This window comes from Toxotes jaculatrix, chromosome 7 (assembly GCF_017976425.1).
Source record: "Toxotes jaculatrix isolate fToxJac2 chromosome 7, fToxJac2.pri, whole genome shotgun sequence".
NCBI lineage: Eukaryota > Metazoa > Chordata > Actinopteri > Toxotidae > Toxotes > Toxotes jaculatrix.
In genome coordinates, this window is record NC_054400.1 from 16,416,984 (window position 1) to 16,438,453 (window position 21,470).

At 42.8% G+C, this 21,470-nt stretch overlaps 1 protein-coding gene across 11 annotated transcripts in view; it reads right to left on the reverse strand.

The window, feature by feature from the left end:
- Positions 1-444: 444 nt before the first annotated feature.
- mef2cb (myocyte enhancer factor 2cb) overlaps positions 445-21,470 on the reverse strand; it is a 73,266-nt gene continuing 52,240 nt past the window's right edge. For 2 of the 11 annotated variants that reach the window (XM_041041506.1, XM_041041507.1), the window contains 7 exons: positions 15,596-15,739; positions 12,507-12,696; positions 11,636-11,683; positions 6,229-6,401; positions 4,631-4,760; positions 4,076-4,211; positions 445-3,764 (listed from right to left, as the gene is read on the reverse strand). In XM_041041506.1, coding sequence (XP_040897440.1) covers positions 3,416-3,764; positions 4,076-4,211; positions 4,631-4,760; positions 6,229-6,401; positions 11,636-11,683; positions 12,507-12,696; positions 15,596-15,739 — 1,170 coding nt within the window. In that variant the 3' untranslated portion in view covers positions 445-3,415. Of the gene's footprint in view, positions 3,765-4,071; positions 4,212-4,630; positions 4,761-6,228; positions 6,402-11,635; positions 11,684-12,506; positions 12,697-15,274; positions 15,413-15,595; positions 15,740-21,470 lie in introns of those variants that run through there. The other 9 variants (XM_041041517.1, XM_041041513.1, XM_041041511.1 and 6 more) reach the window with 9 other exon arrangements.

The window sequence follows — 21,470 nt, forward strand, 5'->3', positions numbered from 1 at the left end:
ACTACATACAGCTGAATCAAGTCCCTTGAGTTACAGAGATGTGGATTTAATTTAATACCATCTTAGTCTTAAGTGGCGACAAAGGCCAGCTTATGCCGCTGAAAGCCGCTCTTGCGTTCCAGAAAACATTAGTTCCAAACCTCCCCCATTTTCAGGTTTATACAAGCTACATTGATACTACAGACTGACTTTTTAAGCATTTTTAACATATTACTTTTTTTTGTTTGTTTTTAAAATTCCTTTCCAGCTTTTGAATACAACTTAAATAAACCACAAACACGGTGGAGCAACAAAGAATCCCATGTGAATATTGGGACCTTAAGCAACGGTATGTTCTACACATGGCTGTACAGGTGTATGGTCTCCCCTTTGCACTGCAAGTGACTCATCAAAACATCAGCTGAGGTACTGCTTGGGTCAATTTTGAGGTACCAACATTTAGTCTATTATAGTAATGACAAAGAACAACTGATCAACAGATGATGAAAGTAAATGGCTTCCAATTTAACAAAAACAAAAAGAAAAAAAAAAGAAAACAAAGGTATCAAGACAAGTTTTCTCCATGTCTTTGGTTAGAATTATTCTCAAAACTACAGTACTATAATTAACCATCAGGACATGTTGGCATTATTTCAATTAGTGAGCAAGTATAGCAGTGATAATAAGTGATAAAATGGGCTCTGATCAAGTGGGCAGCAAGCATGCCTTTCACATGATCAGGCCTCAATGATTCTGCTGATTTGAAGTGAGGAACAAATTGTAAATACAACAAAACATTTTTTGCCTGTAACCTTTTCAATGCAATGCACAGGGAGACAAATGAGCAACAGAACAGTTAAATTGCTGTGGTTGGTACAGACAGTGCAGCTTGATAACTACAGCTACATTTGACTGAAATTGAAATGTGAAACCAATTGTACATTTGAGCAAATTCTTTTATTGTGTTGTTTCAATGCTTGCAAAAACCATAAATGAATGTGAAAATAAAAGTTGAGTTTACAACACAGAAATGCCACTGGCTTTGGTTTCTCCACACTTATGCTGCCTGAAACATCATGTATATATTTTTTTTCTCAACCTTTTTGTATTGAATTAAAAAAAAAAAAGAAAAGAGAGAAGAACACCGTTAAAGAGGCTCTGCCCCTGTTTGACTACACAGACTGTATACAGTAACAACAAAGTGAACCTGCATGAAATATGCACATAGAAATATCGTAACACTTAAGTGACAGCAGATACGGGAGTGGGAGGCAGAGAGATATGTGGCTAGTTTCATTGTTTAAAAAAGAGAAAATCAAAACAGCTATTTATCTAAAATAAACAATTGTGCTTCTCCCATACCAGCATGATCAATTTGTCCTTGTATATCTGACGCTGAACTGTCAGTGACGTGGTAAATGATGTGGAACCCTGTTTTGAAGAGTGGAACATGAGGATTCACATGACGGCACAGGATCAAATTAGGCTCGGAAATGATTAGGGACAGTTAATCACAACACACTTGCAAAATTATATTACACAAATATGATTCGAAAGAAAATTGTATGGGTTAGATCTGGGCTTGCACACCATCCTGAACACAAGCTAAGATTGTGCTGAAGATGTGAGGTGGAACAGAAAGTCGATAATGTCAAAAACATATTTTATGAGATTAGGTATATTAAATTAGATAATTAAGGTTAAGAATGAAATATCTGATGCATAAAAATGCATCTAGACATGAACTGAGGATCTGTCATATTTCCTCATCAGTGTGACAATCATGTACATCATGTGTCAACATTTATTTCTGTCATCCCCAGTTCCAGTCTTGTGACATTTTCCACTAACAGGTTGTTTTTCAGCATTCAGGCCTGTCTTTCCTCCGTCACACAAACCCTGGCAATGCTTTCCAGCTGGTTTTTAAGGTTAGACTAAATACACCCCTGAACAGCACTGTTCAGGGCTCAAATGAAACAAACCAGACAACATGTGCAACTGCACATAGAAACTCCACTAAGAAACCAACAAAAATCATTATTATATATATTTATATATTAGAAAGCTATACACAAGCATGTTAATTTCACAGATTTTTTTTTTAAAAGATTCTTAATATTACCATTATTATATATAATTAGAAATACACGTTTAAAAACAAACCTCTACAAAGATAAAACAGTTCAGCAAAGCATTGGATCTCAGTCTGTTTTTCATGGCTTAGGGCTTCGAAGCCCTGTCATTTCCCCTCTGGGTGAACTATCCATCTCTTATTAGCAAAGCTATCAAAAAACACATTCTGGCTTATAGAAACTACAAAAAGCCACAAAAATGCTTTGCATTGTATTCCTTTCATATGAAAATATAAGCAAGTGTATCGTACAATTGTTTTTTATTTTTCCTTTTTTTTTTGTTTATTAATACTGAATAGTTAATACTAGATCCAGAGTTTTCTTGATTACACTAATGTAGCTCTTAGATCAAAGGGTGGTCCTCGCTCAGCTCCGTTCTTTAAGTGGAGCACTAAAATCACCAAAGGTTCCACACATCTAGCATCAGATTTGACTGTTTACCTGTACAATCCTTCAAATGTTGCATAATAGCTTTTCATTTAGTGAGTAAATAAATCTTGTAATGTCTGGCAACTTTTTGACCCCTGCCCTTCCCCCCTTGACCCTCTATTTACATAAATACGTTGAACCTGCAACATGACATCATCTAATGTTAACACACATTTTTGCAAGGGAGAACTGCAGAGAAGGTATATAGCAATGAAACTGACACTGTACACATGTATTGTTTGTCCAACTCAAGTGCTAAGGTGTTTTCCACTGGACACACTCACGCTCATGTTAATGTTTTTGTTTTTTTTTTTGTTTCTTTTCTTGTTTTTTTTGTCTCTAGTCACTGATATATCGCTGAGGCAAATTGTAAGTACGTTTTATGAAACAAAGTACCTGACTATTTTTTTGTTTATTTGTTGATATGCATATATGTACACATACACACACGTGTAAAGATATATGCATACGTGATTCTTTTTATCCACACACAATACAATTTATGCATAGTTCCCCAACAAAAATACCCCCTGATCCCATCCCAATCAACACCCACCCTCCCAAACCCCCATTACAACACCCCACTGGTTTATATAATGTCAATATGTATAGCACACACACACTCGGCAAAAAGAAAAAAAGAAAATTAAAAAAGGAAAAGAAATTACAAACAGATTTTTGAAAAGGGTTGTCCCTTTTCTTTCCTTCAGCGTTAAAGAGATAAAAGGAGAGAGGCCATGGGGTTGGGTGGTGAGTGACTCGTGATATCGAGTGAGAGGAAGAAGAGGAGGGAGCTGACTTGGGGGGCATCGTAACGCTGCGTTGTCGGGGGGCTCAGGGCAACTTGGGGCACAGCGAGGGCGAGGACAGAGCTATCATGTCGCCCATCCTTCTGACAAGCGCACCCGTTTGATGGAGGGGCTCTCGCGTTCATCCAGGGCGGGCCGGGCCAGTCCCAGAGGTGAGTGGAACTCATTCCTGTGCTCATCACGGTCGCTGCCCTCGTGGGAGCTGCTACAGCTGCTCAGGCTATCAACCGGGGAGCGTCCCGAGTCCTGGCGGGACGAGGGGTTCTGGGGAGGTGGTACCCCGCCACCGTAGCCCCCAGGTGTGCTGCTGGTGCGATCTCTAGGAGGAGAAACAGGTTCGGACTTGATGTGCAGGCTTTGAGCAGAGGGCAGGGAGAGATTTGAACCCTGACATAAGTGAGAGCTAGAGCAATTTCTGTTGGAAGGAAAGGAAACGCAAGGGGTTACAGAGTTACAGAGCAAGAAACAAAGTGATTTTAAAGTCAGTCTGTCACACGCAATCATGACATGCATGCAAGCACACATACACATGCCTTCATACTTGAATGAAAACAAGTAGGTGTCATATTTGTGTTGGACTTTGCAAGTGAAGACTGAAAACAGTGGAGGACTCTTAGATTTCTGAGTGTGGTGTCTCAAAGAAAAAAAATCTCTTGTAATAATTCATGTGCTACATCATGCATTTCACAACAACACAACACCTCAAATTAAGTTCTGTGCACTCACCCTAGCTGGCCGAGGGCCGAATGCTGCATGTTCTGAAGGTGTTGCTGTTGCCACCCACTCATTGAGCCAAGGTGAAGGGAGCTGCCACTGTTGAAGCCAGACAGGGAGGACAGATCTGCACTATTCAGAGAATACTCTGTGTACAAACAGACAGGAAAATGAAGAAGAAGATGTAGATTATAGGTTGTTCAAAGAAGTTCAAAGAAAGTTGCAAAGAGAATTTATTGCTGATAAATGCTGCTTCGGAGTTAGTAGGTTTGACAATAGCACCCTCTGCTGTTGTACTGTTGAATAACATTTAGAATCAGGAAGGAGGCTTCAAAAGCAACATATACTACTGTGTATACAAGTGTAAAAATATTCATTTTTACTGATGCACAACATCTGAAACAAAACTTTAATAGCTGGGTTATATGGGCACTGTACAGGGTAACTGAAAATATTTTACATTATGTAAAACACATACAAGGCAATAAGAGAAAAAAATTCAGTGTTAATGGAAAAATGAGAATTTAATGTAGAAAGATCACAAAGTACACAAACTATGTTACATACCGGTACCATAAGAAGTAGAGATGGCAGATGGGTAACCACCCATGCCTTGTCCTGGTAGAGTGGGAGTTGCTACTGATACCACTGGGGTGGCCAATGACTGAGCAGACTGAGAGTTGTTTATTCTCTGGTTCTGTGACAGAGGAAGGGAAAACACAGAGAAAAAGCGAGATGGGTGAGGCCTAAGAACATGAAATCAACTCCCAGACAAAACAAACAAAAAACTGCAATAAACCAAGAAAGTTTTTTTTTTTTGGATTTTCTTTCATTTCTTTCTTTCACTCAGCAGATGCTGAGAGAATGAATATGATGCCAACTTCTGGGGAAATTAATCACTTGACATGCGGCACGGCTGAACCCTGCCAACCCTATCATTTACCACCCTTTCCGAGGGCCCACTGTCGCTATAGTAACACCATCGGTCTCCACGGCAACGCAGGGTAGCGATGGCAAGGGAGAGGCACTTTACTGTGGCAGAGGGGAAGGTCTGGCAGAATATAATGGAGATTTGATGCAAAATGAAAGTGCACTCTTTTGATGCCCTTCATTTTTACATTGTGATTAATAAAACCTGTGAGATGTGCAGGTACAGTGCAACGCTCTGTACGCAGGCATCAAGATAAAGGGACTGAAGGGAGGAGTGCACAGGCAGAAAAGAGGCCAGGCTGCTTTTACTCTGACACACCACTGGATGGCACTATGTGCCCTCACAAAATGTCAAGTGAGGTGACATTGGAGCCTTCAGCACAGTCAGCAACAATAAAGGTGAAAGTTATTCTGGAGTCTGGACCACTTTTCTCAAACAAGCTGTATCTCACTGTAATAATCTCAGTGATGATAGGAAAAGCAGAATGCAAATTAAGAGGTTAGATTCAGTGACTGCACCGCTCTCAGTTCTACAAGGCACATTATGCTCTCGAGAACTACCTTTAACCAGTTTCGGATTTGAAATCTTTTCTAGTTTAAGATTTTTAAGGCCCTTTCAGGGCGGTTTGGATTTCTAAATTTGAATGGCAGTCTGACTTACCAATAGCAGATCGACATCCTCAGACTGATGGCATTAAAAGGGGAGGGTAATAAATTCAAATTAGTGAGTGTGAATGAGAATATAGAAGTGCTGGTGGATCTAGGGATGGAGCTGCTGTAGGACTGAGGCAACGGAAACAGAACTAATGTGAAAAGAGGAAGCTAAGATCTATACTAACTTAACACACTTTATTGAAAAGACGGGAGAAAGAAATATCAGGGCCTGCAGTATAAGCGCCAACATACGCAAACAGATACAGCAGAAGAAATATATCTGACAGTATATCAGACTTGGGTAAAAGAAAACGTTAAAGAACGTTGTCGATCCCAGATCCCAAGGCATATGAGAAAACAACAAAAATGTCATGTACTTAAAGTTAAGCTTATCACAAACATAACCTCATCAACCCAAGTCTGATATGAAGAGATGAAAGCAGCCGAGAAGACATAAAAGGAAATAAGCAATAGTAAACAAACCCAAAAGACCCCCCATAGATAATAAGATGTACAATAGGGAAAGGGGATGGGGAAAGGAGGAATGATGACATGAAGAGAGGGATAAAAAGACAACTCACGATGGAGGGCATGTTGTTCTTGGCGCCAGGAGGGATGAGCACACGTAGGTCAGGTTTGCGGTTGTTCATGCCCAAGTTCATGGGTGGGGGAGACTTCGCCTGCATGTTCTTGTTCATGCCACCTGGAGAGACCAGCAGACCGGGCGAGTTGCGGTGGTTCCCATATCCATTTCCTGAGCAAAAAACAAAGGTTGGGGAGAAAGAGGCAGAGGACGTTAAACACACCACTATTCTTGAATGGTATTTGAACCAAAGGTACAGCTACATGTTATTAAACCTGTTTCAAAAGTTTAATGAATCTTGGAAATCCTGCTGTACACGATGGCGTAGCCTAATTAAGGACTACAGGAATCCATTTTCACCTTGTGCTCATTTTCAGTGTTTCTGTCTCATCTCCACTTCCTGTGGTAGAAATTATATTAGCTCACCAGTCTGAGGAGACTTGTAAATGGTGCTTCATGAAAGTGAAGTGGCAGAGCAGATACTCAAACTTGACTACAGACTACTGTTTTTTCTTTTGCCTTGATGATCACCGCTGTTTGTTTGGCAGTCATACAATGAAGGCATCCACTTGAGAGGACCTCACCCTCCACCTCTGTCACTGTCAGTTAAGGCTACATGTGCCCTGCAACAGCCAGTGAATCGTGTAAAAACATCTAATTACGGGTAGCAAGACCACAGAGGGATGGGACCCATCATTTGGCCATCACAGCTAAACACGTGCGGTTCTTCCAGACAAAGACCCTGCCTTGGGGTTGCCACCAGATCTGCATTCCCTTAAGTACAGAGGGCCAAGTGCAGCACCCATTTCTCCCTCAAAAACCGGTGGGGCGAAATCCTAGCAACATCATTAAAAAAACGGAGAGTGGAGCATTCTTGCAAGCAACATAGTCTTTGTTTCTAACCCAATCCCACAGGCTGTTTTTCCCCTTACTTCTCCTTCCCTCTTCCAAGGGGTAGAACACAGGGCACTGTGTGGACGTTCCCACTTGAAAGACGAGCAGGAATTATACGTTAGACATAAATGAATTTCCTAATCATATACTCCAGGGGAAAATGAGTCGCAGATGTCTTCCTGGGCAATTTCCCTCGCTGATCTTTGTTTAATTTGAGAGCGAGGTTTTTGTTGTTTGGAAATGAAAAGTCTCAAAAGCTCAATTTGAACAATCTGAAGAGTAAACGACCGCTAGCGGTGAGAGAAAATGAGGCCGCCTGACAGAAAACAAGAAAAACAGTGTGTGTGACTGCTGGTGTGTGTGTTTGTGTCTCTGCTGGCATGTGCAATGTGTGAGCGTGTATAAGATAATGTCAACAACCTTGAGTTTGTGTGTTATTGTATGTTTTGCTTTATACAACTTTGCATGTGCATGATTCTCAATAGGTACCATTTTTCTGTCACACTGTAAGTGTACATAAGCACAATATGACTTGAAACTCTACGAGACATGCTGTATGACTGCTTATGCATGAGCCATGCATATGGATGCATGAGTGTGTTTTGTATTGGACCCTCTTAGTTCCAGTGTCAATCTCACATTAGCAAAGAGGCAGCTGCCTCTTCAGTTTTCCCGCTCTCTCATTCTCATGGCTGGCCCTTTGTGAGATTGAGTGGGTGCATGTGGAGACAGATGAATGAGACCTCACACACACATAAAACACACACACACAGCACACATACACACACTTTAGTAAATAACCCAGCAGGAAGTACATCAGTGTTTCTGTACAGATGAATAAAAAAAAAGAGACCGAGCTATAGAGAGATGTTAATACACACTTTGGTCAAGATGACACGGACTTCATTTTGGTGACAGTTAATCAGACATCTGTGTATTGCCACCCTGTGGAGATGGCGTCAGTCCAGTCAATTATGTGCTAGATGACTATGATCATGAGTGGCATAGGCCAGTCCTTAAGCACTTCAAAAGTAAAATCACGAGCTAATTAAACTAATGAAGCGAGAACTGTGACTCAAATCTTTCTATTCTGTAGGCTGATCACCCTGATTTTAGGACAGTTGCATTCAATAACGACACATTGACTTGACTACTCTATCAGCTGAAGACATGATATCCAGAGTTCATTTCCACTCTCCTCCTCTAACGTTACTTTGCACGGTCGAGCTGTGGCACAGGGCTGGCGTCAACCATTTAGAGGAAGTACCAAAATTAAACACAGCCCAGCCAGGAGTCTGTTTTGCTGCTGTATAAAACTCACACATAGAGAAAAACATCTGATCTGAGATTCAGATAAGCTTTTTGCTATTTTTGAGTGTTCTTGCGTTCGGGGACAGCTAAGGTCTAAGCTGAAGGACTGCAATCTGACTCTATAGGTGCCATGGTTACAGCCTACCTCCCTTCGAGATGCATGTGTTTGACAAGACCCCCCCTAGAGTGTTCGTTCTCTCTCTCTCCCTCTCTCTCTCTCTCTCTCTCTCTCTCTGACACACACACACACACACATACACAAAGGAGAGGTGTGGTTAAACTCATACATTTTACTGTTACTGAACAAATTTCTGATGTCCTGTTGTGGTCTAACAGGCGCGCTCCGTTCTATTCCCCATACACACACACTCTTCCGTTGCGGTTTGGCTAAATGTGCATTCAACCCTGAATTCTCCAACTGAACTAAGGTGTCACACTCATGCTTACAACTTGTACGGTTGATGTGAGGTACTGCCAAGATTATAACACAAATTGTTTGATGTGATGAACCCGACTTGTCATCAGTTATTGTGTGTGTATGCTTTTTACCTTGCATTTCTACGTAATTTTGACCAGATATGTTGTAAAGATCTACCTTATATGAAAAGGAGTAATTGGTGTGTGATTAAGGTGAGAGATGACAGAAGTTTCTCGTTAAATCCTCGCAGTGCTTTTGGAGCGCTGATCGGAGCGTAGTTGACAGCTACATAATTGCACAAATGGAGGTGGGAGGTTTTCACAAGCTGGGTCCTTGGTCTGGAGCTCCCTTCATCAGCCCTCTTTCTGTCTTTCAGTCATGCGCTGTCTCTCTCCACACCTCGCGTTCTCTCCTAGCTAGCAAAAGAGTTGACAGATTGAAGACGTACTGTATCGATCATACACATGAACGTACATGTTTCCTGCAATATTATATATAACACGATGACTCAGTCTATCAGTAACATGCCCTGTTTGCACTATACTAAAATTACCTGGGGACCTTGTGTGATTCAGAATTTCCCTCCACGACTGGGTTTCATGCAGCATATTTGCACAGGATAACCAAAAAGTCTGTGTTTCAATTAAATCTACAGGCAAAATCCCAAGGATTATCTCCAGATATGGTTGAAACATAGTGTGTCTTCATGCTAACGCTGCAAAGAAAGGGGACTCTCAAGTCAAGTTTGTATTTCCAGCATGGGAAATCAAGTACATGATATGCTTGGAGTTCAAGTAGTTTAAATCATGAAAACACTGTTGCTATGCAACTAACAACAAAAATGGACTTTGTCTTATTCCCTTTCAAAAAATTATAGATGATTATTTTCTCATTGCAGCTTCATCATTAGGAATGAGAAAACACTATACAAAAAAAAATAAAATACTCGGACATTCTCCGACATGAAAAAAATGTCAGAGCCAGTCACAAAGTCACGAATGCTACGTCAGCAGGCTGTGGTATTCTCACAAAACATGCTATGGGTTCATAGGAAAACATGACCCCTTGAGCCTACTGAGTTTGCACGATAAATTCTATTATTAATTATAACTTCACAGATCGGGGACATGACAAATTCTTGCAGGAATCCTTCCAAACAACTGGAGGATCCCAGGTAATACTAATCCCATGTGAGCTGGGCTTTAAAAGCTGTCATTTTCTCTCTTTACAGACAGTGAAATCATGACATCTGAGACACAAAGGAGGTGTTGTGTTTACGTGAATGTCTGAAACACATACACATATGCACGTTCAAAGACACACACGCAAGGCCCCTCCTGTTTCACTTAGGCCACACCACTTAAGACACTCATTCACAGGCCAGACAGCTATTGTACAATCAGCTTATCAAAACATACGGTGAGGAGAACAGGAACATTAGAACAGTCTTTGTGGTGCCACGGTGGCTGGGCCACCTCACACTGAGTCACTTAGAGGAACATCATTAAAATGGCTGACCAAGTTCACAGAACACTTCCATCTGTGTTCCCCCCACTGTTTCTCCTTTGCACACATGCTTCCACCATCAGTGGATATTCATCACTGGGGTTTCCCCCCCCCCATACACACACACATACACTCTTTCTCTTTCCCCCTAGATGAGATTTAAGAGAGCTTTGAATGGAATCTTTTAGCTCCCACATGACTCTCTCTCAATGTCGTGTTTTTCGCTGCTGCTGAGCGACGCGCAGCGCTCACAGAGTGCCTCTGTTCCTTCGGCACGGTGACACAAAGGCTACATTTGAATCACGCTCTGCAGCACGCCGTCGACAGAACACACGCCACAACAAATGGTCCTGTTGTGTGTGTGCATGTGTGTGTGTGTGTGTGATGAGTGACCAGACAGAGAAACCAAGCATTGACCCCTTATGATGGAGCCCTAGGGGCCAGACAGGGCTGCCCAGCTGTGCCCCACTGACCCCCCCCATTCTCCATTTTTACACTCTCCACTGTACTTCCAGGCTGTAAAACTTAACCCTTTAAATGGGAGTCTCTTGGCCATAAACTTGGGCCTGACATGTCCTCGGGGACAAACCCATTGACACACAGAAGCTAACACATAAGATTCCTTACACATGTTCCTCAAACATGGGTTGCTCCCCACTCCATGGGATCATTATTGCATGGTGAGCCACTCCAAACATTGAATTAATTTGGTTGCAGACATATGATAGCAGTTACTGTGTACCAAGTTTGTCTGGCAAAACAAGTTGCTCCAAATAGGAACCGTGGGTGTTGTCATTTTGAATTTATACCCAAATCCAATCCGAAAATGAAGAAATGGCTCATTGTACAGGGAGACACAGAAAATTGAACCACACATTCAGAAGCTCAGTATCTCTTCTAATTGCCTGTCAGTCAATCGGCTGCTTCAGTATGTAGCGCAATTTTATTTCTGTTTCCCCCCACTTGTTCGACCGTTTTATAGCTGAACGCAGGCAGGATGTTTCACAGCCCCAGCACTGCACAAACATTCCCAGATGAACTCCACGACCACTAACATCAACACATCATGGACAAAATCTCCATTTGGGTTTGGGTTACTATTAGTCATGCATTTTATGGCCCCGAGTGGGTGAGTGGGTGCCATGTGTGGGTGTATGTCTGTTTGTGTGTGTGTGTGTGTGTGTGTGTGTGTGTGTGTGTGTGTGTGTGTGTGTGTGTGTGTGTGTGTGTGTATGTTAGCAGACAACAGTGTGTGAAAAGAGAAGGCCCTTCTTACCAGCACTGGTGCCTGCGCCAGTGGTGAGGTCAGCACCCATGAGGCCACCTGAAAGATGAAAGAGAGAGGAGAGCAAAAGAGAGAAAACCATTAGAGGATACACACCCACGTAACATCCACTATGCCTCCTGTCTTTTACCTAGTTGGCCTTTCAGAAAGTAACTCAATTTAATCACAATCCACTGTGTGTGTGTGTGTGTGTGTTTGTGTCTCAGCGCATCATATGTGTTCTGATACCAGAAGTAACACTGCTTCCCACTCAAACCTTAACACTCTGAGCAACTGGACACTGTGAGTGGATACATTATGCCACCGTCCAAGAAAAATGACACATTATTATTTTTAAGCCATGTGAGGTGGAAGAGTGGGAGGGTCCGAAACGTGTGCGGTTTGGTGTGGATGCTGCAAGCGCCAAAACTCATATTTAGTTTATGCTGGCGCTTCTAGCATCCAGTTGTAATGACAGGGTAAGGGTGTGGGCAGCAGCCTTCAGACCAGAGGGACAGAAAAAGGACTTTGGACAACAATAACAAACCAACAGGCCTGATTTGCTTATGTCACCAGCAACTCAATGCCTATACATAGGGCCAGACATCCCATGTGTAGAACCTCACACTAAATCAACGAGACTGTGGGCTGGGATTTAACATTATAGTAAATCATCAACTTACTTTGAACAAAATACTGAGTAAGCAATATGTGAGGATATACAGTAGGAGGACATTCATTGCCTTTAAGTGTTTATTGAGGGTAGCTGTCATAAAATAAATTGCACATTTGACATGTGTCTATTAGCATGACAGACAAATACAGAGATGATAGATGGGATAACAGCTTGTACATGGGTGCATGAGTGCAAGTGAGGCCCTACCTGTGTTACCTGCACTGGGAGGTCTGTGTGTAACTCCAGGAGACATGCTGTTTCTCTGTAGGCCATGGTGTGCCAGTGGCAACAGGTTGTGGTTGCCTAGGGAACCACCTGGATGGCTGTAAATTAGATTGTTCTGGTTGCTAACGGGAATGGACACGGGCATGTCGTAGTTTGATGGGGGCACGGCCTGCTGAGAAAGAGAGGGGGAAAAAAGAGACAGAGAGACAGGTTTGATTAGACTGCAGATACCAACGATTGAGGAGAGTGAACAAACTAAAACAAGGCCTTTGAGTACAGGAATGGGCACAGACAGAGAGCAATAGACGGGACAATTCAGAAACACTCCAGGAACACAAAGGAATTTAGAATCCTTTGACTGTCTACAGTGTTACTCCAGAAGCAATCACGCACAAAAGAAAACACAGAGACAGCCAAGTTCAAAAGGACAGATGGACAACTAACAATAGACGGCCATGCATGGTTGAAGAAAACAACTTCTTAGAACAAAGACTAAAAATACAAGACATTATGGATTGTGAAAGGGAGCACTGCACAAAAACGAAAGCGTAAGCGCCTAGAAAACTCCTCTTAGAGTTCCTTAAACTGCTCCCATGATGATATATGGGCTGGCAATACTTTGTCATCTTTACGTGAAGGACTCAGGTTTTGCCCCTGACATGCTGGGGACATTTGAAGGCAAAAAGTTGACCTAATGACATATTGTGCTGTGATCACTGCATTCATATTCCCTACAATACATTCCTGCTTTAAGATATTAAAGAAATAAGATGGCTATGGTTTACTGGGAATAAAGCCAGTGGCATCCCACTGTTCTAAAAGAGCTAAAGATAATTCAATCTTTCTTCACCTCACTAAAAAAAATCAGCAGTATTTCTTGCAAAAGTAGCTTCAAGACTGGAAAACTGAATGCAATAAGGGATAATTTATTCTGCTGTCACACGGAGCTAATGCAAAGTGTTTTTAAGTGGTAGACTCAGATCAATCTGAGTCTCATCAGGAACATGAGTAGAGGTAGCTTGCTGGCCCCAGGCGTCTAGTTTGTCATGTTTATTGTGTCACTTGGCAGAAGGGCTTAACCTTGGGAGTGCCCTGGAAGTGGTTGATCCTGCATGTTAGCTTTAGGAAGTAGAAAATAGGGCCCTAAATTACTGCCATGTGTCTCAGAGCCACGGAGAGAGCGCATCAGAGGGATCATCAGCCTGGCTTACGTGGAAGTGGGATATGTGCCTTAGCACTACTTCATCTTCTTCAATTTTCTCCCTTTTGCTAATGTTCTTTTTGCAGGCTAAATATTATTTCAAAGTACAAAGAAGGTTACTTTAATCATATTTCATTGTGGGCCTCTGCATGTTTCTCTTTTACTGCAACTTTACTCTGGGGTAGGCAAGCCAAAAGCTATGGACGCTTTCTTTTCTTACCAGTGACGGGCTGTCTCTGGCTATGTTTTATTTTCTGAGGACTTTCAGTAATTTCTTCCATCTCGGATTCCTTGTTGGAGTTTTTATACCTCATGACTTCTCTGTGCTGTGTTTTCTAAGAGTAGGGGAGCTGTCTCTGTGCGCTCAATGGCGTGTACACACACACATACACACACACCCGATCGCCGGGTGTAAGGGCCCCGTCTGTAAGCTGTCCTTTAACTGGTGCCATCCTTCCTGTTTTCATCTTCCTCCTCCGCCTCTCCCCACAGTCCCCTCAACAGTCCCCTGCAATCCAGAGGCCCAGTGCTTGGCAGCCACCCTGACCACACACCGAACTGCCACTTGCTTTGTGCAGAGTCCCCCCACCCCCCAACACCAGCGCCCCCGCTGTTCCACCCCCATCCCCACTCAGCTCCGATCCCAAACCGACCCCACGCCACCCCAGCTCACAAACCCCTGCCTTGCTTCTAACCACATCTCCCCTGCTCCACGTGGCTTAGACACTACTGTTCTTCTCTGAATTATCTACTATGGAATTATCTCTTTCTCTGTGAGGCTGCAGCACTAACCATTCCAATATGGTGCTCTCTGAATGAAGGACAGGCTCAGTTTACATAGAAAGCAGCTTTTACTTTGTGGTTTCTGGCAGCTGGCTATAGATTAGATTCTTCTGTAAAATTAACACTTTATAATATAAATCTAACAGCTGACGTGTTTTGATATATCTATGTCCACAAATAAAGATGTCTTTAAAGACGCTATTAGCCTACTGAACATTTTGCCTTCGATTATTTCAGAAAGGAAGAGAGATAATTGAATTTTGTGAGTAGTACGGAGATACGCTTAAGAGTTTGTGAATGTCTGCCGATGTCTCATTGTCTGTCCTTGTTGTTGCGGGTGACTGAGCGCTGTGTTTTGGTGAGGGAAAAGGAAAAGCACATGCAGACCACACCTCCCCTGGGAGCCAGGCAAGGCATTATGGGTAACAAAGGTTCAAGGTGGGAACCAACTAAGTTTAAAATTTGTCATGAGAGAATGCCTGCAATTACCATAGCAGAAATGCCTGCTTGTTATGGCCTGCTTGTTACAGTTATGTCAAATTAGAGGACAGTTCCTCAACTGCAATCGAGAAAAATCAAAGAACTGTAATTTTTTTCATTGTAAGTATACAGTACAATCTCACTCTGGTCTTACTCACACTCTCACTTTGTGTATTTAGTCTAGTGTCAAACAATGGTGGTTAGCCGGGTTAGCTCAACACTTACTGGCCAGTCAGCATTTTGTTAGCCTGCTGAGGATGCGGCATAGTGTCAGCCCAGTACTTACAGGTATCTTATGAGTTTTAATCATGTGATCAAACTCCTCGTTAATCTGTTTGTATTTCTCCTCAGTGCGTGGGGTGAGGATGAGAGCAGACTCGAGCTCCGGGCTCTCGCCGCCTTTGTTCTCCTTCTTGCTCAATGCCTGCCAGGTCCCACAACCACAGAGATGGACGGAGGGAGACACAGATGAAGGGACAGAGGGATGGGTGGTAGGAACACATGACGAAAACGAAGAGACGAGGACGAAGCGACAGAAAGCAAAGGAAAGGGAAAGAGAGGAAAGAAAGGTGAGAGGAAGGCTCAGGGTTCAATGAGAGGTACTTACACACAGTCTCTGTCTGCTGATCATCAGATCAATGTCCTCGTTTATTTTCCTGTACTTGTCCTCTGACTCGGGGCTGTGGCCGACCGAGTCGTCTGCGTCGGGGTCTGGGCTGTCACAGCCGTTTAGGCCCTTCTTTCTCAATGTCTGCAAACAGAGCAGTTGCACAATACAGTTGAAGGGCTTTGGGGTAGGGAACAATGACCCAGGTGAATAGCTTTGGAGGGACAAATGGTTGTGAACTCTGAGGAGGTAAGTTTTAGAATTGATCCTGACAAAAGACAGGTCCAATCAGAATTTAGAGATTTCTATAACAGCAGCATATGTCAATTGTTGTTTTCAAATTAATAGATTTCCAAAGTGTTTTTTTTTCCACTAAGACAAAACTGGGTCTGTTTCTAAGAAATTATTCTACAAAAGATCCTTGACCTTTCATTTTGGCAGGCTTCATTCTAACCTCCAACAACATGGGGTGACACAAGGATACACTGGTTGCTTTGTGAACAAGTAAACATGCAGCTAAACATTCAAGATGGCACAAAGGATTTAATCGCATTCAATAACAAGACATAACAAATGATCAAACTCTTGACCAAATGACAAATCATGGGACCTTGAAACCTCATAATTACACAGGAAAGGGAAAAAGTCATAAAAGTAAAACACATTTTATAACCATAATCATCAGTGGATCATGAAATAGAATTAAAATACAGCAGAGGTGCCTGGGTTCATGACTGTGGTATATGTGCTATTAAATGTGGCAGTTTCTGTTTTGGCCACCTGATGGCCACCTGCCCCCATTAGAGTGGCCAGAAAACAGCAGACAGGCAGAAAAAGCACACACTCCACTTGCTCACCACTCCCTCTGAGTGGAAGAGAGAGACACAGACAAAGAGAGTATAAGAAGAGGAGAGAGAGGGAGAGAGAGCTGCCTCTGTCCTTTTTTAGATATTGTTGACAGCCATAACAACAGGGATAAGTTTCAGAGCACATTACTGTGTGTGATAGCACGAGGGTATGTTTGCTTGAGCAAGTAGGCATGTACCGATAGGTGCTGTGTTCATTTGCCTCGTAAAGTGAGAGACAAAGACAGAGCAGGAGAGGAGAAAAGTACAGTAGCTGACAGTTAGAGATCTCATCAAAGGTACCCCCTCCTCTCCACACCCTTTTCACTCTCTTCCCTCCCCCCCTTCCCTCTCTCCTCCTGGCTTTAATAAAGGGAGATTAGTCTACAGGAGGAATATCACGGGCCTGCTCCTGTCTGTGCAGTCGTCGCTTCACACTGCGCTCTCCTACTTTCATCTGAAGCTCCATATCAGACAGACGTAATTAAATTTACTTTAGCACACCCTGTATTTGATGCTGATCAAGTGTGTGTGTGTGTGTGTGTGTGTGTGTGTGTGTCTCTCTCTCTCTCTTTCTGTATATGTTGTAGTGTGTGTATGTGTCTTCTCGAGTGACTGTGTGTGTGTGTCTATGTGTGGGAGGGGAAAGAGGGGAATGAGTCTGTGTTTGTGTGTGCATGTGTGGGTGTGTGAGAGTGGGTGTTAGCGTCAAGAAGAAAAAAGAAAGAGAGACCGAGCAGGAGAAAGAAGGAAGATAGATGCTAAGATAAGTTAATCTCGGTGAACTTCTTCCTCTCATTTGTTTGTCTCCGTCAGTTCTCACTCACGGAAGAGATACGAGTGCTAGCTACTCCATCACAACCAGCAGCAGAAGTGACAGGGAGCGATCTGCCTGCTTAGAAAACAAATAACAATCCAGTCATCTCTCATGTCAGCACAACAAAGGCCTGTTTTGAGTGTGGTTTTAGTGAACCTAGAGGGCTTCTTTTGTGTGTGTGATAACTGTTTGATTCCTGAGGCGTCTCGTGGCGAGGCAGCTACTGTAAGCGTGTCAACATTTGCTGGCTCTCCTCTTCTTTCTCTGAATCCTCACTTGGCCCCTAGAGTGGAAATCTGGAATTCTGAATTTGAAAGCGTCTCTCACATCTTTGACAGTCTTCAGGAAATCACACCAAACAAATCAACCACGGCAACGCAGGAGATCTGACTTCTAACAGACCTACAATGAATCAGGCACTCTTGCTCTATCTGAGGTGGATGAGTCAAAAGAACAAAGGGGTTGCAGAGGTTTAGCATGCTGTCTTTTTTGGCAAAGGCGTGAGATGTAAAATTTCTGGTATTTCTTTTGTGTAGTTTCTTTCTGGCCTTGGCGATGCATTATATCGAACTGACAAGAGCTGAACTGCAGGCCTTTTCCTGTTTGCATGAGAGTGCATTCAAGACAAAACAACTTTTCCTACTTGCGCAGATTTCCACCACCTACTGCCGCCAGCGAAGAGTGCATGAGAGATTCACTTCCATTCTAGGAAGAATAACAGTGGGGCATTGCTGGGAAAGGAGGGCTGGGGTAAAGGTGACACCCATATGGGGCAACTGAGCTGGTGGTCTGGCAGGGAGGAGTTGGGCAACGGTTGCATTGGGTGTTGATAGGTTGCAGTGAGCCAGGGCGTCAGTGTTATATGACTTTGAAGCATGTGGCCTAGGCTTAGCTTTCCAGTAGGGCTCAGCACATTGAGGGTGCGGTACAAGGGCGCTATGCCACTCATCCCAGTCATGCCCACCTGTTTAAAGACATCACACCTGTTGCCAAAGGCTGACACACAACCCAGCAACCAATCAGGTCTTCTGGTGTGCTCATATAACCATAGAAGGACTGCTCACTCTTGCGCTCTCCACCTCACCAGTCCTCACTACCCTGCTCTCGTCATCCTATATATTTTCCCCTTCTCTAATAGCCCATTGCTTTATCTGTTCCCAGAATTTGTTCTGTATTTCATGGCTCTAGAGTCATCACCGCTGCTCCAAACAAGGCTTTGGGCCTGTTATTCACTGGCATCATCACTATATATGACACATCAAAGATGTGTATTTCAAAATGACTGAGAGAATAATGATCATTGGAATAAGAGCTGCTACCCCAATGCTGAAAGACACAGGAGTATAGGTATGAAGAGCTGGTATGAAAATAGAGTCTTTGGGGAATATGCTAATAGGATGAGGATTAAACAAAAACGCTTTGGTGCTGTTCGCTTGTGCCAAGAATTTTATGCACAAAATATTCACCCAAATTATCATTCTTATATTAAAATTATTCAATTTTCCAAGTAACTAGGAGTTTCAGCCTGATAAAGAGATGTTAATTATTTATTCTTACAAAGTGACTGCTGACATAAAAGGAAAACTTTTTATTGAGCATTATTTAAGTTTATAGCAATTGTAGTGCCTTTGTTTTTCACCATTAATTAATGATCTATTTTGTAATTAACAGAAAGTGAAACTGTATATTTTAAAATAAAAAAAAACAAACAGAAAAATAATCTAATGTGGAAATATTACAAAGTGAGAAACCAGTTCATGAGAAAGAAAGAATAACAGAGAAAGGGGAACAAGACTAAAAGAAAAAAAAGACTACAAAGCCTCAAACAACCACGGTGTGAACAGTCACCAGGCATGTTATAGAGAATGTGTACAGTAAATATAAGCAAGCCGAAGGAGAAAAACTATGACAACAGGAAAGACTGCAAAAAAGCTGTGTATGCTTGCTTGGCTCATGTGTCTTTCTCTGTGGCCCCTTTGGAGGCTTGCTCCTAATTAAACTCCTTCTTCATGATGCTCCCTCATGACTCGACTTGTCACTGGGCCTGTGTGAAGCAGGCGCAGCATAGACACGGCGTCCTACATACTTAGACACGCGTCTCATCGGTACCCTTCAGCTAGGCTGGTGCTGGACTAGGCTAGAGGACTACACTGAGCAAGGCTAAGTAAGGCAATCTGGGCTTGATTGAGATAGTCAATGGCTATCTCAGTGGTTACACTGTCTATTGCCTGGATTTGAAGGTATGAGTTCTCTATGTTTTAACTGCAAGAAAAATTCCGTCCGTATACTCGTTTCATAGTTTGGGGTGTGGGTGATAACTTCATGTAGCTCTTGAGAAAAACTGAGGAGGGTATTTGGGTGTGAGTTCTGAGTGGCCCCAGGGGGTCTGCTAGGGACAGCTGACGCCTGCCCAGAGCTCCTGCCATACCAGGATCCGTCTGCTCGGCATTCTGCCACCCTGCTCACCCTCTCTATCCCTCTATCAGTCTTTCTGCCCCCATCTTTCTGTCTCAGTCTGGTGCTCAGTCTGTCTCTGTCTCCCTACCTCTGTCCTCTTCCCCTCATTTCCTGCAATACTAACACGTCTCAACAGAAGCTGAGTCAAAACATTGTTGGCTTGATGGGTACAGCTTTATTTCTGATAGACTCGAGCTAGTTGATGGGTTGTGTTTGGAAAGAGCTTCATAGCTGACCATTCCCCTCTGCAGTTATCTTGGCAGTGGTTGAAGGGTACGACACATTCAATATTGTGTTTATGGCTATTGGCGACAGCCAGGCCAGTGAATGTTTCTCAGTGTCTTCAACCCAATGGCTGACAGCATCAGTGTAAAAACCCTCTACAAAAACAGCCAGTTTATAATAGGCCTTTTATATCTTTGCCAACACTGTATGGTCTTCAGAATACACACACTATTGTAAGCAAAACCAAGACTTATGAAAGGAGATAGTATAGTACTAAGGCACAAAAGGAGTTTTCCCCCATAAAATGCAGCAGTTTATGGTTCTGCAGTATATTTCAGCACTTGGTGGAAAACAAGTCGCTGACAGACAAGCACAATATAAAGGCATTAATAACTGTGCCACTTATGGTTAATCATGTTTTCTGTGCTGTTAAAATATAATAAAACGGTACTGGAATGAACAGCTTTTGTCTAGCAAGGGTCTCAGACTCAAACCGATTCACTTTCAGAGATACTCCTTGAAGACAGGGTGCACTTACAGTCTGCGCTAGAAACTTTTCAGTAGCTGGTTTAGGGGTCCAAAAGTGAATCACAATGGAATTTAAAATGGTTCCCAAATAATCTTTACGAAAATGTCATCTAAAGCTAGGGGCTATGATAATTAAATAGCCATTTTTAATACACGCAATACAGTGTGTTTTCTTTAAATGGTCTTTACACCAATTTGCAAACCTAAGATTTAGATCATGATCATTTTGTGGGGAAAACGTTACACGAAGAGGAAAAGTCTGGAAACCACAGGACAACAGAGAGCGGCCGTGCTTTTACCAGTCGACAAACTCAATTTTGTCAGTGCAGATTGGTAAGAAGCAATGTGGCTCAGTGTCAGTAGGGGTGAGGCAGTGGGGAGAAACACTGTCCCTTCCCATCACAAATAACAAGATGGAGGTGGTCATGAAGTGGACCTGCTGTGGATTAAGACCCCCCAGCACCATTGTACAATAAGCATACTGGTGGCCTTGCTGGAGGCAGGGATAGGGTAATAGTAAGTTTGAGATGTGCTCTCATTCTCCTTGTTTCTATTTTTTTTCTGTCTGTCTGGCTCATTCTAACTTGCTCTCGTTTTTTGTCTCTCCCCCTCACTCTCTCTGTCTCTCTCGCTCACTCTTTCTTTCTCTCTGCCTTTCAGAGTGGAGGGAACATCAGAGGGATCAGGCTGGCTTAGCTTATTAGAAGCAGATGGCAGACCAAAGGCAAGAAGGCCACAGTTTCATGAAGCGTGGTTTGAACATGCCAGGACCATGTCGAGGGGCATGCCCATGGATGATGGTTACATGGTGTGTGTGAGTGTGTGAATGTGTAAGAGTGAGCATTTGGGGGGAGATGGTAGATTTTGTAGGTTACCAATCTGAGGAATGGAACCCCCAAATCACAGCCTGTCCCTGCCTGTGTTTTTTTTTCAGTCATCATCTGTGCATCCCTATGCAGTGGTTGAGGCAACGTTTGAAAAACTATTGCATCAATGACTTTTT